The following is an 18,005-nucleotide window of genomic DNA, read 5'->3' as shown; positions in this document are numbered from 1 at the left end:
TTCCATCTCAAGTGATCTAATGAAGGCTGCTTGACTGTTTTTAATTTTCCTTTGTTTGAGTGATTACCTCTATGTATTGCATTGCAAAATCACCAGGTTTTTTATTTTTATTTTACTTTGTTTTTGTTATTGCATCTTAGGCCTCCATACTAAACATTTAGAACATTTCATGTCAAAACTGTAACTTTAAAAACGTTAATCACAGTTCTCCTATATAGATCCTAAATGGAGAACAGAAACTTAAGTACAAGTAAATAAAATAAAATAGAAATAATAAAACAGAAACGAAAGAAATAATAGAAAAAGAAAGGAAAACGTTTGGGGTTTTTTTTTTGGCAGTTTATTTGAGAGATTTAGGCAAAGTAAAAAAAATACATTAACTTAGTTAATTAACATGCATTGTATAAACAATACAGATAGTAAGTAGTAATTGTTGCCATTTCTCCTGACAAGTGGAATTTTGCACATTTTGGCACATCCATTATTTATGTTGAAACATTCTTGTCAAACATCTTGTCAAAATGTCTGGTATTTTCCTTCCAGGAGGTTTATCATCAATAAAATTACATGTATTTTATGGAAAAATTATCTAGTAAAGATACTTTGTGCAGAGTATCACTTTCCCATGTATTCTAAACACTTCACTTTGTGTAAAAACTAAACAACACATCTTTGCAAAGTTTAGAGAAGAATGGCTGTCCACTAGATATAGGTCAGGTTGTAAAACATTGTGATTAATAAATGCAAGAAATAAGTGTTGTTATTTACAGTTTAAACAGTATTTTCAGTTTCTTTCTATTGGAATATCCTGAATCTTGTGCATAGACTGAACACTTTCGATCGGAAATTTCCTGAACACAGAATGCATCACACAGACTTGCTGTCATGTAGTGGGTATTTACAAACTTCCTTCTGAACTTTAGGGGAAGTTAGAAGTGAAGGTGTGCCATCCACCACACATATTTTAGTTGCTCCACTGCCATCTTGTGGAATATTTTCAAGGCCTTAAATAACAGAAGGCCTGTAGGGTCACTTGAGAGATATAAATGCGCCAGTTAAACAAAGATAGACTGAGGATAATCTCATTTTTATAGATAACAAATGCTTGCATTACATGTTAAAAGTACTTTAGAAAAGAAAAAATATATATATTTACACAGACACATTCCCTCGCAGTGGGTCACACTTGAGCATCACATTTCCAGGTAGGCTGATTCTGCTGATAAATGAACACACAGTGAAAAAAGAGTTAGAGGTAAATAATAAGTGAAGAGTGAAGAGATAAGATGCACTCCTCTATGATTGATTACGTATCTGCTACTGAGGGCTGTGGTTCAAACCACATGCACAGATGCTAAAGCAACAAAAAGACAATCAAAACAAACAAAATGCAATAATGGCTTATAATTATCAACTTATAATTATGCTTTAGATTCTAACCAACTTCAAGTATTTACTATGGACATATATTCTTATTTCTGACCTCACGAGTAAGACATTCAAAAAAACAAAACTGTTGGTGCAAACAGTAACTGAATATGCCAGTGAACTATTCACTGTTTTAGATGTACAGAATATGAACACCATGAGTTCAAGGACACAATAATGCATCTTTGTTTTTCCCCTCAAAATATTTCTGTCATCAGTGTTAAATATCCATATCTTCTTATTTTCAGCTGGTCTTTTTTTTATATTAGTACTAAGTGTCTATGAAACATTTTTGAGAGTTATTTCCACATAAACAGATTAAGAAGGAAAATATCCTTTTGTTTTTTAAGGTTTTTCGACCTCTCTACACTTCTTTCTGACCATCACACCAATATGTGGTTCTTCCCCAAACTGTTGCTATAAAGTTGGAAGCACACAATTGTATAGAATTTTTTTTGATTTCTTTTTTTTTTATGTGTGTATATCTAAATAGTTTTAGATCTTCAAATGAAATACAACATAAAACAAAGACTACCTGAGTAAACAGACAATACAGTTTTTTATTTTTGTATTATTTTATTGAAGCAAAATAAAGTTATCCAACACCTATCACCCATGTGAAAAACTAAGTACCCCCTTAAACTTAAAATCAACTGCAACCAAATGTTTCTGATAACTGGAGATCAGTCTTATATATATATATTTGGATTGAACAGATAAGACAGATGCTGTGGTGCATGATGCATTTACAGCATTCATTCATCCTAGGAAATGGGCTTTAAATTTTGTCCAGAAATAGCTAGTAACTTTCTAACTAGCAAGCATCATCGTACAGCACTGAAAGAGCACTAAAAGAGCACTAAATTCTGAGAATGGCCCTAGAACTAACTTGGCTTACAGATGTTCCACAACATTGAATGTAACTTTAAATGGATAAAATGTATGACAAGACATCCTTCAATTAAAAATGAAAACAAAATTGTAGTTGTTGGCACATTTCTGTAATATTATATGAACAAAACATTTCAGAATGTGCTGAAAATAATCAGTTATAGGGTAGTAACAGTAATTTCACATCACACCACACCACCATTGATTATTTTCCCAAAACAACATGCAGTCCTATTTTATTCCAAATAACTTTAAAGCTCTGTGAGAAGTAGGGATGTCAATTTACACAAATTCCTATGATCAAACGTCATTTAAATCAATGATCAATTCATTGATTGATCTTTAACCTTAATACTGCAAGATACGTCTACTGTAGTGGCATATAGCCACCAGCATGACAGGGTGTGAAAATCCCACTCAAAACGCCAGCTTCCTCACCCAAATAAAAAGGTTTTTGTACTCAAAATAATAGGCTAGTAGGACTGTAAAATGAATCGATGTGATTATGATCATTTGATAAGATGATTTATTTAAAATTGTTACGGTACCGCTGGCAGATGGCGCTGTGGTGACAACGTGCACGAGCGGCTTGAGAGCGCGCATGTGCACGTGATTGAAGTGCGCATGGATACTAAAGCTGTGTCAAGTGTTGCCAGCTGTCGGCAATCAAGAGACTGGTTACTTAAACCCCTCACGTTGCTGCGCACTTCGCGCGGCATTAACCTAACCTAACCTAACGTAACGTAACGTAACGTAACGTAACGTAACGTAACGTAACGTAAAGTAAAGTAAAGTAAAGTAAAGTAAAGTAAAGGACTGATGGTGTAAGGACTAACGGAGAAGACGACGGAATGAATAATGGTGCCAGGTTGTGATGTTGCCATGCTCTATCTGTTTTCCTGTTCCTTAGCTTACACTTTATTAAGAGTGTTTATGCCATGCCAGAGTTAAGATTGTATATGCGATGTCCTAGTTAAGAGTGGTTATGCCCTGTCATAGCTAAGAGTGCTTCTTTCCTGTAAGTCATTTAATCATAGTTACATGATGTGTTCGTGTTCTAGTTGCATGATGTGTTCATGCACTAGTTAAAGGATGTGTTCATGCTCTAGTTAAAGGATGTGTTCAGGCCACAGTTAGATGTGTTCATGTCTCAGTTTAGAGGAGTGTTCCTGCCTAAGTTAAATGTATGTTTGGTGCATGAGTTAAGCTACTGGTTCTAGGCATAAGGCTGTACTTAGTTTTGTGCTTCACGTTTCATCCCAAGTTGAGGGATAGGTTTTTCATTGTAAGTCTTTAGTGTAAGTTCAAATAAAGACTGTACTCCTATTCATATTGTGTGCGTCCATGTGAGTAAATAGGTTGTTTTGTTATTATAAGTGTTATTTTCTTCCCAAATCTGCATAGGATGTTTTAAATAGTCCTAAAAGTCTTAAAGGAATTGACAAAGCCCTTGAAAGAATCAATAAGAGACACACAGTTTATGAGAAGAAAGGTCTTGAGACTTCAGAGGTCTTCAGAGTGTATTCATATTCAGATTATCTTTAAAGGGCAGGAACACATAAATGTAAGCCTATTTAAATGGCTGTAAGTAATCCAATGATCTATTTAGTCTCTCCCAGTTTATTTTGCGATGCTCAGTGGGTGGCTCAGGTACGCAGACCATTTTGGACCTCCTAGCGCTGTTGACTGGTTGACTTCTGAGTAGCTCAGTTTGGACCAGCTTTTGAGTTGTTTGGCTTCCCATATTTCTCAGCAAACAGAGAAGCAGTTTGCACCTCAAATGGAGTGGATAGCTTTTTTCTTTTGTGACATGTTGCTGTTTTAACTGAAACCAGAAATTTCAGATTCATTTAATGTCATGAAACTACAAGATAATTCAGTGTCTTGCAGTCATACTGATCTGTTTTCTCAGTGCTGTCCTGAAAGAAGAATTTCAATACAAAACCTTGCTCAGAGATTATGAGGTTTTGCTTTTAGACAGCTTATGAGGCATTTATTTACCACTGCATTGATTTGCAGCTCGTCTTGTTACAGAGAAACCGCAAAGCCCTTGATCCTGTAGACTCTCTCATGTCAAACTTAGATTTAAAACTATATCTCTAACTGTTACAAAGCACTACACTAGAGACTCCTTCTGTAAATGCTAAATAAAGGTCTCCTCAGAAAACATCACCATGCCAGCAATTAATTAAATATTTTAATCTGTTTATGTAGAACGATAATGTACTGCTGTTATAGAAGAAATATTCACTTAAGCCGGATCTCTTGATGAGGATAAAAGTGAGCACATGCTTCTGCACTTTTGTCTGTTGTCAGTGTTTTGTGGAAAACACAACAAGCAATGAATCATCTTTCCATGTGTAAAAAATAAAATAAAAATGTCAAAACAAGTTTTAAGTGACTTTAAATGACTGTATATCAGGAGGACTAGAACATAACTTGGATTGATTTAGGCTTAAAATGTCTTTCTGTATGAAAACAACAGTTAAAAGGTTTGTTTATATTTTCTGAAGTCTTATATCTTTCCTGATTAGCATAAATTACACATGAGCACATGCTCTAGCACACACATTAAATTACAGCTCTATATTTGAGTGTGTAGTTGTGGCTCTCTCTGGTCTTCTTAGGACTATGTTGTGCTTCCTGGTCAATTAGTGGAAACTGAGTCTAGTTTCACTTGATTCATTGTTGACTCCTTTACCAACTTCATGCTTGATTTATTTTCTGTCAGGCTTTACACATTTGTAGATGTAATCTGATAGTGGTTACTCGCACAGAAATGCTTTTGAAGTTATTAATTCGAAAGCTTCCTCATATCAAACACAATCTGGTATCTTACCACAAATCCTGATGACAGAATAAACACACACAAGCTCACCTCCGAGTTCTCTCTCCTCTTCATATAGAGGTGATTTTTCAAGCGGATACAGAAGAGGAACCATGTTATGGGGAGTCTTTTTGTAGGATTCAATGAGTTTATCCAGTGACTGGAACCATTGTATCTTCTCCTTGTTTTCAGTCTTCAAAGGTGTAAAAAAAAAAAAAAAAAATGGGGAGAATATTTATTCTTTAATACAGTTAGAAATTAAAGGCAGCATAATATAATTGGTCAAAATTATAAAGACGTGAATTTGCTGATTTCATTATGATGACTTCTGTAAAGTTCATGGATCTTAGGGGTTCCATGAAGAATGCTGTCGGACGCTTTAATATACCCCTGCACATTCATGTCATTATCCAATCAGAAAATCAGATACAGTTCAACACCTTCAGTTAGCAAACATCAGGCTGTGCCAGACAGGACGGTTTAAATATTTCAGAAACTGCTGATCTCTCGGGATTTTCACACACAAATGTGTCACAGAATGGTGTGTAAAAATAACAAAACTGGTGAACTGTAGTTCTGTGGCAGAAAAGCCTTGTCACCAGAGTGGTCACTGGAGAATGGCCACACGAGTTGAAGCTGACAGGAAGTCTACAGTAACTGAAATAACTCATTTTACAAAAAGTAGAAAAGCATCTCAGAACACACAACATTTCGAACCTTGAGGTAATTGGGCTAGAGCAGCAAAAGAATACATAGGGTTCCACTTCTGAATGATCAAAATGACTGGTGAGTGTATATTGAAATGTAAAGAAATTGAAAGTCTAACTGTTACTCCCATAGTAGTTGAAGTTAACCAGGCTTGACTCATGTCTGATTCATCATGAGTAAAATCCTTTCAAAACAGAAAAACACTTTAGAGGAAAAAAGAACTACAATTAGTCATTATGAATGTTGGTCTTAAATGAATTAACTCACTGCTCAATTCTCCTTTAACTTAAGCAATTTAAAAATATATATTTTAGCATATAACCCCAATTCCAAAAAAGTTGAGATGCTCTTTAAAATGCAAATAAAAACAGAATGCAATGATTGGCAAATCTCATAAGCCCATATGTTATTCATAATGGAACATAGAAACCATATCAAATGCTTAAACTGAGTAAATGTACCATTTTAAGAAAAAAAAGGCAGAGTCTTTCAGAAGTAAAGATGGGCCGAGGTTCACCGATCTGTGAAAAACTGCGTCAATTTCAGAATAATGTTCCTCAACGTAAAATTGTGAAGACTATGAATAGCTCATCATCTACAGTACATACTATTATAAAAAAGAGTCTGAGAATCTGGAGAAATCTCTGCGCAAGGGACAAGGGTGAAAATCAATACTGCATGCCCGTGATCTTTGGGCACTCAGGTGTCACTGCATTAAAAACAGGCATGATTCTGTAATGGAAATCACTGCATGGGCTCACAAACACCTCCAGAACTCATTGTCTGTGAACACAGTCCACCGTGCCATCCACAAATGCTGGTTAAAACTCAATCATGCAAAGAAGAAGTCATATGTGAACATGATCCAGCCACCGTCTTCTCTGGGCCAAAGCCCATTTAAAATGTATTGAGGGAAAGTGGAAAACTGTTCTGTGGTCAGACAAATTGAAATTTGAAATTTTTTTTGGAAACCATGAACACCGCATTCTCTAAACTAAAGAGGACTAAAGAGGAGAGGGACCATCTGTCTTTTTATCAGCGCTCAGTTCAAAAGCCTGCATCTCTGATGGTGTGGTGATGCATTAGTGCCTATGGAATGGGCGGCTTGCACATCTGGAAAGGCAACATCAATGCTGAAAGGTATACACAGGTTTTAGAGCAACATATGGGTTTATGAGATTTGCAAATCATTGCATTCTGTTTTTATTTACATTTTACACAGTGTCCCAACTTTTTTGGAATTGTCGTTGTATTTATTGTAGTATCCGCCTGCGTTTATTGTGTGATGTTGTGTGAGAGAGAGACAGAGAGAGAGAGGAATGTGGGAATGGTCTAAAGACAGATCACGATTTAACAAACAACCACAGACATGAAAGCATAACCCTTGGGCATATATCTGTCGTCTGTCACTCAGAAGTCACAGTGTACCTTCTTTCCTGTGGGTTTGTTTTTTTTTGTTGTTGTTTTTTTGATCAGCTCACATTTAGTGTGGACATTTAACCGTAAAATTAGAAGACCGTCTGTATATTTCATGTCTGTGCTTTGCATTATGCAGCTACAATAAAAATCAAGGTATACTTAATGTGATAAAAGGAGGCGTTGCATGCATGATTTACACTGACATTGATAAAAAGCTCCAAAGAGAAGGCTTCTTGAAAATACTGTGGTCAGATTCATGCACGTATATTTTTCAAACATGTGAAGACTTCAGTTAATGTTTAAAATATAGCCAGTAGGTTTGACATTAAGTTTCCCTATTAACTAATTATTTAAATTATAAACCAAACGGGCCAAAAATTCAACACCTGCATTCTCCGTTTATACCCGCAATGAAAAACCAATGACTGACACGAACAACATATTGATTCTTAATGCATTGAATAAACATTAGTGAATGCAAGTGTTACTCAACATTTAAACAGATGTCAATTAACTTACTTTTTTTAACATTACTTATGGTTGTACGAAGTAACACAGTAAATAATGTTAGTTAAGAGAACCTTAATGTAAAGCATTACCATCCATTCCATCTAATTTCTATACTGCTTATCCTAAATAGGGTTGTGGGGGAGCCAGGAGCCTATCCCAGGGAACTCAGGGCGCAAAGCGGGGGACACCCTCGATGGGGTGGACAATTGCACACCCATTCACACACTACGGACAACTTGGAAATGCCTATCAAGCTACAGTGCATGATTTTGGACTTGAGGGAAGAAACCTCTGAAGCACGGGGAGAACGGAGAGCATGCAAACGCCGCACACACACAGGGCAGAGGTGGGATTCGAGCCCCCGACTCTGTGAGGCAAATATGCTACCAAGTAAGCCACCTTGCGAATAAATCATTACTAATATACCCAAAAAACTATGATAAACCGTGGAATAAAAGAAAGCACAATTGAACTGCAATAAATATATATTTATAGGCCAGATGCCATGTGTTTCCCTATACGAGAATTTTGTTAAAAAGGTGGCAGCACAAGGGAATGAAAGATGCTTTCAGAAGATCTCGTCCAGCAGACCAGCATGCAGTTATCATGCAAACAGGAATTAAAAATTTCCTTGCAAACTGTAACAGAGATTGCATTTGGGCATAACATTTTCTTGAGTTAATGTATAACCATGATGAAAATGAAAAAAAATAAAAAATCTAATAAAATTAAGCATTGTTGGTGGTGCTCATGCTGTGGCACTGACTCATACTTTTACCTTCACTGTGTTATTTGAGTTTTGTTGTTCAGTCTTTATCATTTTCTAAAGAAACAAGATGTAAAATATGAAAAATCATCAAATTAAAATTGATGCTGCTTACCTCCACTGACCAGCCTTGAGATGTATGGACAATCCTGTATGTGTGCACAAATGGAGTTTTCCTTGATGCAAAAAGAAATGAGTTTAGATTATTCAACTACTTTAATGTTTCTTTCCACATAGTTTACTTCTGCATCAGCTGTTGAATAATTTCATTTCAGTGTTCTGGTGCAAAAACCAAATTTATCCATCTGCAACATTTCTGCAAGTGATTTGGTTTCAAAACTCCTCATTCTTTAATGCACCAATGGAATATCTACTGTGGAAACGTTTGTCACAGGAGTGCTGAGAATCAGTGTAGCTAATTCGAGGTTTAACCAAAGATTGTAGCATAAATAGGTTTAAAAAAAAAAAAAAAAAAAAAAAAAAAAAGATTCTTACCTGACACAGAGACATAAAGCTCCTCGCTCGCTTTGGCTGTCTCTCAAGAGAAAGCTTCCATCCTTCCCATATTTTCCCAATAACCTTTCTACATCCGTTTGGCCAATCTGCCCATAGTACACGTTTTGGAGCATTTTTTGTAACGTGTAAACGTTGCCCTTGAGCTAATATCTGAGCGTTTAAGATGTTTTTTTTTTCTTCCCTTGCGTGTGAATATCAAAAGAGGCGGGGCCGAGAAATCTGCACTTTTGCACCTTGCGCTGTGCGCACTGTTGAATTCAGATCCACACCACAAACACTGATACCCTAAACTAAATATGCATAACCTATTGAAACCTATTTAAAAAACAGAAAAGCATATAATGCAGTCATATGTATTATAAAGTACACTTCGTTACCTAGGCTATACCAGGTCGCAAGACATCTGGAAAAAGCAGGTGCAAGGCCTTTTTTTTTTTTTTTTTTTTTTTTTTTTTTGGAGACGCGCAAAAAGAAAGAAAATGCGATTATGCGGGATAATATAGGCTACATGTTAATGAATATCCATATGTAGGTCAGGGCACAATTTGACTTTGCTCAGGCTGATTTGTTCTGAAAAGCTTCAACTTGCTCTAATGTTAGTGTTTTGAGGAGGTCTCGGTGTATGTGCTCTCGGAGTTGTGGCTCTCTGTCGGCTCTGCAGCTCTGTACCAGGATTATACCCTGCCTTACTTGTACATTTCCTTGGATAAAGGCATTTACAAAAACAAACAAACAAACAAACAAACAAAAAAGATCAATATAATTCTAAGTGTAAAGCGAAATATAGCCTACTAAACTTATGGAGCAGACTGCATCAGAGAGGATCACCCAGTAGGATGGCATGCAATTTGGACTGTTAGATGTACAAAGCATGTTCAAAGCTTTTACATTTTTAAAAAAGCAACTATAATATAATGTTGATCCCCTGGGGTGGGTACTCGGGTCCGTAGAGTTTAATGCTGAATTTGCTTGAAACCTGATTGACCATGCCCACTTAGAACACAGTAATCCCATGTGATCTGTTCTGTCTTAATTTTCAGCGCAAGAAAACAATTTTTGCTATAATAATAATAATAATAATAATAATAATAATAATAATAATAATTGAAAGGTTTCTACGTGCTGAGCAGCTACATGAGAGGCTACGCATCTGTGCGCTCGCACGCGCGCGCGCGCGCGCAGACGCACGCACACCCACTCACAACCCCACCCTCCTCCCCCAAACACACACACACATTCTCTCTCTCTCTCTCTCTCTCTCTCAACCCACACGTTCAAGATAATCAAAAGAGAAACCTCTAACTTTTTTTTTGATGCTGTGTTCTGAAAGAGGGGCGAAGTGCAAGAATCTTCCACAGGAAATAAAAGATGTTGACCACAGTTCATGTGCAGTACGCAGTGTAGAATTTGAGTATAAGTATAATGAGCACTGTCTGATAATAATAATAATAATAATAATAATAATAATAATGATAATGATAATGAATATTATTGTTGTTGTTGCTGTTCTTCTTCCAATTATTATTATTATTATTATTATTATTATTATTATTATTATTATTATTATTATTATTATTATTTTACTTGAGACTTTAAAAAAAAAAAAAAAAGTTTACAAAGTGCTTTACATTGCATACAGTAAAGACAGGAATGTCCATGCATTTGTAATGGTACATGCTGGTCCAATGTATGTCTCTATTTTAGGTGTCTGTTTAGTTCTGCTCTAACTTGAAAAACAATCAAGATTTCAAACTGTTCTCACATTTTTGTTGTAAACACAGATGCTACTTCCTGTGCAGCAATTGTTCTTTGTAGTTTTTTTTTTTTTTTTTTTTGTCTTATTTTCAGGATGTGGTCAAAAACATGCGGAACTGAACTTTATTCCAGCTACATGCATTCAGCTGGAAGGCAGCACTGTATCCTAACTGTAAAAGTTGATGAGCTTGAAACACCACAAGTGAACATTTACTAATGCAACCCAATACAACCCAATTTTTGGTCAGGGTTCAAGAGCTCTGTATTAACTCTGTACCAAAATTCCCTTCACCAATATACATTATAATAATTCAAAGGAAAGAGCATCTACAAAACACTTTTGTTCTTGGATAAGATTCCGGGATAATTAAATAGTAAAACTAAATAAATAAATAAAACAGTTTAAAACAACAACAACAACAACAACAACAACAGCATTGTGAGATGTATTCAAAGGACTTCTCTAACAAAAGTTTTCATGATGCACAGCACAGAAATAGCAAAGCTAACATAAAATGTGACACTCCATTGAATTTGTAGCATGGTGTTTCTGACGCCTCCACTTCTTTAAGAGAGCAGCACATGATTTTCAGTTAGTAGACCTGGTCTCTCCCCTCCTTCTCTTCTCATGACTCATAAAAGACCATGGGTGATGCATATGCATAAATTAAAGATGTGATCAGCACACTGAATATTGTTAGCATCTTTGTGTCTTTGTGACCACTGGTGCAGGTTATCATGTGGTGCAGAGAAGCACAAATATATATATATATATATATATATATATATATATATATATATATATATATATATATATATATATATATATATATTTCCCAGTAGTGCTTTTCTATAAATACTATGCATCTCTTAATAATGCATTCATTCATATTCATTGCTTTATATATATTATATATATATATATATATATATGTGTGTGTGTGTGTGTGTGTGTGTGTGTGTGTGTGTGTGTGTGTGTGTGTGAATAAGCAGAATTCACTGGCTTATGCACACAGTGCTTATTACCCATTAACAAGAAATCCATCTGCCTGCAATAAAAATATTGCTATCAATGGAACTGAATGTTTATACAGTAAGTCACCACATTCAAAGCAAACACTTGTTTAAAGGGTTGAAATGTGAGTTTCTTAACAAAATAAGTCATAAGTCAAAAGAACTAGGAATAGGTCGACTTAATCAAGTATGTTTTAAAGATGGTTTTCATCTTCTACCACCTGACAGTAATACTGTTGCTCAACTAAGCAAAGTGCTTATGACGAACTATACTGCTTACTTACACTGGCCTTTTCTCTGTGTGGGAGGTATGGCATTACTTTTCTTCATCAATCATGAATCTCTCCTATCTAGGCATCTGTGAGCCCATCTCAGTGTTCAGCTACTCTGTAGGATTAGCATATTTATTATTTTGGCTATGTTTCTCAGGTAATTATAAGCAGTTTTAAAGATGTTAATTAGATGTCAATCAAAAGGTCAACGAGCATCTTGGGTGTAGTTTTTAATTTCAAAGAATAGCCACTAAAAACTCCAGGACAAAATCTATAAGCATATTACACATGTATTACAACTTACCCAACATTGGTACAGTGCTTTGATTTCAATCTGTTTTTGTTTATATCTCATATTAAATTGTTTCAGAAATGAAAATAAAAGTTAAAACAAATTCCCCAAATCTATGAAACCGCATACATAACGGGGTTCAGCTGGACTAGACACAACCAGGCCTGATTACTGCAAACCATGTTCAATCAAATCAACACTTAAATAGAACTTTTTCAACAGCTGGAAGTTGGTTAAAAGGTCTTACTCAGTAACACACAGTGGCAAAATTGAAAGAAATTCCAGAAGTGATGAGGAAGAAGGTGATTGAAATACATCGGTCTGGGAAGAGTTACAAAGCTATTTCAAAGGCTCTGGGACTCAAAAGAACCACCATGAAAATATATATATATATATATATATATATATATATATATATATATATATATATATATATATATATATATGAAAATATGTATATTTTCATGGTAACATGGCTGCAGGATAACATCCCAACAGCCATCAAGCAGCAAGGGCTAATGTTGTTGCGTGCTGACAGGAATGCTGCAGCCTCTGTTAAGACCTGCAGTGGTGGACTGTGTATTTACATAAACATCAAGTGGTGTGCGAATGCTACAATAGTTGCAAGCCACTGTTCACCGCAGCTAGAATTTTTTTGTGGTAAAGCGCAGGCCGTTTTATTTGCTGAGGGAATTCTCCACCATCACTGTGGTAGCAGTGTACATTCCCCCCAGCACAAATGCTAACGAGGCGCTGTGTGAGCTCTTCGGTGCCATTAGTGAGCAACCAATGGCCCACCCTGATGATTTTTTCATTGTTGCCAGCGACTTTAACCATCCCAATCTAAAGTCTGTACTGCCCAAGTTCTATCAGCACATGAACTCTGCCACAAGAGGAGATAATATGCTGGACTTAGTTTACACCAACATCTACGAGGCATACAAGGCCATACTTCATCCCCACCTTGGCTTCTCAGATCATCTTTGTGTTATGCTTCTCTCAGCATATAAACCACTGCTGAAATGCTCCAAGCAAGCACACAGAACCATCAGAATCTGGCCAGAAGGAGCCATTTCAGTTCTGCAGGACTGCTTGGAGAGCACAGAAAATGGAACATGTTGAAAGCCTAGTTCACACTACATGATTTTAAGCCAGAATTTGCAAGTCGCCGAGCTCAAAGGCAAAAACCTTTTGATCTGAGGCAAATCAGTGAGCAATCCGAGCTCGCCAATTGGTGATAACTACTCAACGACACATCAAAGAGGCTCGCCGACGCCAAACAGCTAAATATCTGGAGCTGTTGGGGTGACTCCACATCTTTTGGTGTGAAAAGTGTTGTCACTGAAGTGATTGCGGCAAGACTACAGCCAATGAGAGAGCAAGGCATGGGGTGAGGTCATCGTGAGGTAGGAAAAGCAGCAAAACTTTTCTTTATTTTGTCTTTTTGTTTTGGGGGTTTCTTCAGCACAAATCATCATGCAAACATTTCACACCGCTTGTTTCTGTCCTATGTCCATCTTCAAATAAACAACTCCCGTTTCACGTGTGGTTTTTGCGTCATATTTCCATGTGACTTCTCACATGTGTTTTGTGACAAAAAGTAGTTTGCACAACAGACATCGGGTGATAGAGTCATTGTCAGATCAGTGTAGTGTGTGACCCCCTGTTGCCGGGAAATTATGTAGTGTGAACACCACAATGATTTCAAGACTCACTAATACAAGGCAGCAAGTCATGTAGTGTGAACAGCACAGCGATCTGCCAATGTTGAAAGTCGTGTACCCTGCTGTGGGCACGAGACACTGCCTTCAGGTTGGGGGATGGAGTAGCTCTCAGGACAGCAAGGGCTGAGCTTTCAAGGGCCATCAAGAAAGTTAAACACCAGTATGCACACATTAACAAAAAAACTTCTGTGATACCAGAGACACCAGGCACATGTGGCAGGACAGCCAGGCCTTAACAGACTACAAAATTACGCCACAGGCCAATGTTAGTGACACACACCTCCCTGCCATGCTTAACAACTTCTATGCATGGTTTGAAGTTCTAAATGACAAACCAGCATGTAAGATTTCCCACAGGTCCATCAGGAGCAGGTATTCTGTCTGGACCCAGCTGATGTGAGGAGGATTCTGTCCAGAGTTAACCCACACAAAGCTGCAGGCCCAGACAACATACCAGGGCGCATTCTCAAGGACTGTGCTAATCAGCTGGCAGACGTCCTCACAGATAATTTCAACATTTCCCTGAGCCAAGCTGTAGTCCCCACTAGCTTTAAAAAAACAACAACACCATCATCGCAGTGCCAAAGAAGACAATGGTGACCTGTCTAAATGATTATCGCCCTGTGGCACTGACTCCTATAATGATGAAGCTGGTTAAGAAACTCCTACTTCTGGCCTTGACACCTCCCTGTGTAATTGGATTATCGACTTTCTGACAGAGAGACCACAGACAATACAAACCAGCAGCAGAACATCAAGCACCATCATGCTGAGCACGGGCACCCACCAGGGCTGCGTACTCAGCCCACTGCTGTTCATACTGCTCACCCATGACTGTTCTGCCAAGTCTGAATCCAATCATATCATCAAGTTTGCTGACGACATGACAGTGGTGGGACTAATCAGTGAAAATGATGAAGCATCATACAGAGAGGAAGTGGAGCCACTGGTGACATGGTGCTGTGAAGATAAGCTGTCACTTAACGTAGAAAAAACAAAAGAGGTAGTTGTAGATTAGGATGCCAATTGACCATTCCCCACTGGCTCCATGGTGGAGAGGGTTAGTAACACCAAGTTTCTCAGTGTGCATCTCTCTGATGACCTCACCTGGTCTCTCAACACCAACTCTACAGTCAAGAAGGCACAACAACGTCTCCACTTCCTGCAGGGACTGAAGAGAACCATACTACCACCTTCTACAAAGGCACTGTGGAGAACGTTCTGGCAGGCTGCATCTCTGTGTGGTTTGGAACTGCAAAGCATCTGAAAGCAAGACCCTACAACACGTGGTGAGGACAGCCGAAAAGATCATAGGTGTCTCTCTCCCCTCTGTCCAGGACATCTTTTAGACACGCTGTGCATGCAGAGCCTTCTGCACTATGAAGAACCCCTTCCACCCCTCACACAGACTGTCCGTACTGCCGCCATCAGGCAGAAAGTTTTGCAGTATCAAAACCAAAACTACAAGGTTCTGCAACATATTTTCCCCCAAAGCTGTCAGACTCCTAAACACCCTGCTGCCATCCACCACATAAACAGGACCCCCCTCAATACACACATACAGTGGAAAATGGACATTCAATGCTACTTTACTGGCACCGTCACTTTATACCAGCCATCATCACTGCTGTACCTCCTATTTATTTATTCAACTATTTATTCATATAATGTGTATAAATATCACCGGTTATAGTCGTCAGATATCACTTTATATATTTATATTTATATATGTGTGTGTGTGTGTGTGTGTGTATATATATATATATATATATATATATATATATATATATATATATATATATATTAGAGATGCACCGATTTTACTAAAAATGCTAAATTTCTACATTTCTCAGCCGATACCGGTAACCGATAGCGATAATTCTGCCTTTTATGCCTTTAATAATAATGAATACCATGATTCTGTAAGAAATGCAAATAAAAACTTTATTCTCTCCATTTAAACAAGTTGTTTCACAGTAACTGGTCTCATAAACAGAAAACACATTACTCACATTAACATTAACACATGAACTAAACTCTGAAAATTAAAGTAAGATTTCTTAACTTACTGAATGTTATTAATTCATATTAACATTGACTGAGTTCTAAAAAACCTCCTGTTAGTCTTCACATTCACTCACCACAAACAAAAGCATTTTTACTTCATCATTGTACATCAAACTGGTAATATATAGGCCTAAAATAAACTTTTTTTTTGATGATATTAACTCATATTAACATTAACTGGATATGAAATATACTACTCTACAAATATATTTTTCTGTGCAATATATATATATACTTTTTTGTCACTCATCTTCATTTAAATCTTTCAACGGTGTACTGGCCCTTTAACTCAGCCTGAGAAAAAAAAAAATTGACTCGATGCCGAAACTCCCACTTCACTCTGCTCACTTCCAGTGTAAAATTTTAGCGGTGCAGAGGTTACAGAGATTACAAACGGCAGCTTTGTGGTCATTCCACACAAGAGACATCTTCTTTACACACAGCACGAAATTTATGTGTTTTCCCACCCTCTTTTGATTGACATGATATAATCGGCCCTGAACATCAGATGTTTTTAAACTATCAGCCGATGGCCCATATCGGGAAAAATAGCATTTACAGATGCATCGGCCGATACATATCCCTTACTCCTGTACTTTTAGTCCATAACATATTATCCATTGTTGCATTCCACTCCAGCTGCTCTTATCTGTTTAAATATCTAGGTTCATGCAAATATGTTTACATCCACTGTGCACACAGCACCTTAAATGCCTTGTGGTACTATTGTGCCTTATGTCTTATATATGTTATATGTTGTTACATTGCACTGTTTTTTTTTTTTTTTTTTTTTAGCACCTTGGTCTGAGAGAAACTATAATTCGTTCAGCTGTATACTTTGTATGGGGATGAATGACAATAAAGTTAAGTTAACAATGACTTTTTCACATTACTGATAGGTGTTCGTTAAAGTTTTTTGCTTCAATAAAATAAATGAATAAAACCTGTACTGTGTGTTTACACAGGCTGCCTTTGTTTTGTGTTGTATTTTGTTTGAGGATCTAACTGTTTCGTATGAGATATACACAAAAACAGAAGAAATGAGGAAATACTTTTTCACAGATCTTTAAAGACAAAACTTTTAACACAACTATGCCGTTAAATCTGGCTGAACTGAAAATATAATTGAGTATCATCTGCATGGAAGTGAAAGCTAACACTGTGTTTCCAAATGACATGTACGTGGAACTGAATATAAAGATGGGGCATTTAGTGTCCGTTCAGATAGGGTTTTGCTGCGTGCATCAGATTTTGTTCATTCTTTTTGTATTTGTTTTATTTGTGCCTAAATGTTTAATATATTATTCTGTCAGATATTTTTATCTGACCATTTACTTTGCACCAAGGAGCAAATCAAATATCTAAAGACTTAAAAGCTGGGCACACCACTGCTCATCTTCACAGAAATGGTTTAGTGGGTATATATTTGATCTCACAGCATTTAGACAAATGGCTCTACTTGGGAAACCCCTTCTCCACTGCTGATCCATATTCATCATCTCTCTCTTTGAGCTATCACCATGTGAGCTTAATTGGTAAAGTCATAATGTGTTCAATAATGCAATATCGCACAATTAAAAGTTCTGTTGCAGTGACTATCAGCATGGCTGTGATTCAGCTGTAAACATGAGGCCACAGCATGACATTTTTTTTTTTTCCGGAAAACCCACTTGAAATACTTAAGAAAAGAACAGACCTGCTGAGGGACGATTTTCTCTAAAGTCTTAAATAGAAAAGATCCGTTGGATATTGGACAGTAATGGGAAAGATCGGAGGCGTTAAAAATGTTGATGTCTTAAAAAACCTAACCATGTTG

At 36.9% G+C, this 18,005-nt stretch overlaps 1 protein-coding gene across 4 annotated transcripts; it reads right to left on the bottom strand.

Moving 5' to 3' along the window:
- Positions 1-311: 311 nt before the first annotated feature.
- Positions 312-10,110, bottom strand: LOC108258282 (SH2 domain-containing protein 1A). 4 transcript variants are annotated; one of them, XM_017456813.3, is made up of 5 exons: positions 9,045-10,110; positions 8,665-8,725; positions 5,198-5,339; positions 1,157-1,216; positions 312-1,032 (listed from the first exon to the last, which is right to left on the bottom strand). In XM_017456813.3, exons 1-4 carry the CDS (start codon positions 9,176-9,178, stop codon positions 1,194-1,196), a joined length of 360 nt encoding a protein of 119 aa, XP_017312302.1. In that variant the 5' UTR covers positions 9,179-10,110; the 3' UTR covers positions 312-1,032; positions 1,157-1,193. The 4 variants fall into 4 exon arrangements, with proteins under 4 accessions (XP_017312302.1, XP_017312300.1, XP_017312301.1 ...); XM_017456811.3 differs by having other exon boundaries at positions 1,157-1,219; positions 9,045-10,103; XM_017456812.3 differs by having other exon boundaries at positions 312-1,216; positions 9,045-10,109.
- Between the last annotated feature and the right edge of the window lie 7,895 nt (positions 10,111-18,005).

The sequence above is a fragment of the Ictalurus punctatus genome, chromosome 26, assembly GCF_001660625.3.
Source record: "Ictalurus punctatus breed USDA103 chromosome 26, Coco_2.0, whole genome shotgun sequence".
NCBI lineage: Eukaryota > Metazoa > Chordata > Actinopteri > Siluriformes > Ictaluridae > Ictalurus > Ictalurus punctatus.
This window is presented reverse-complemented; position numbering and strand designations above follow the sequence as displayed.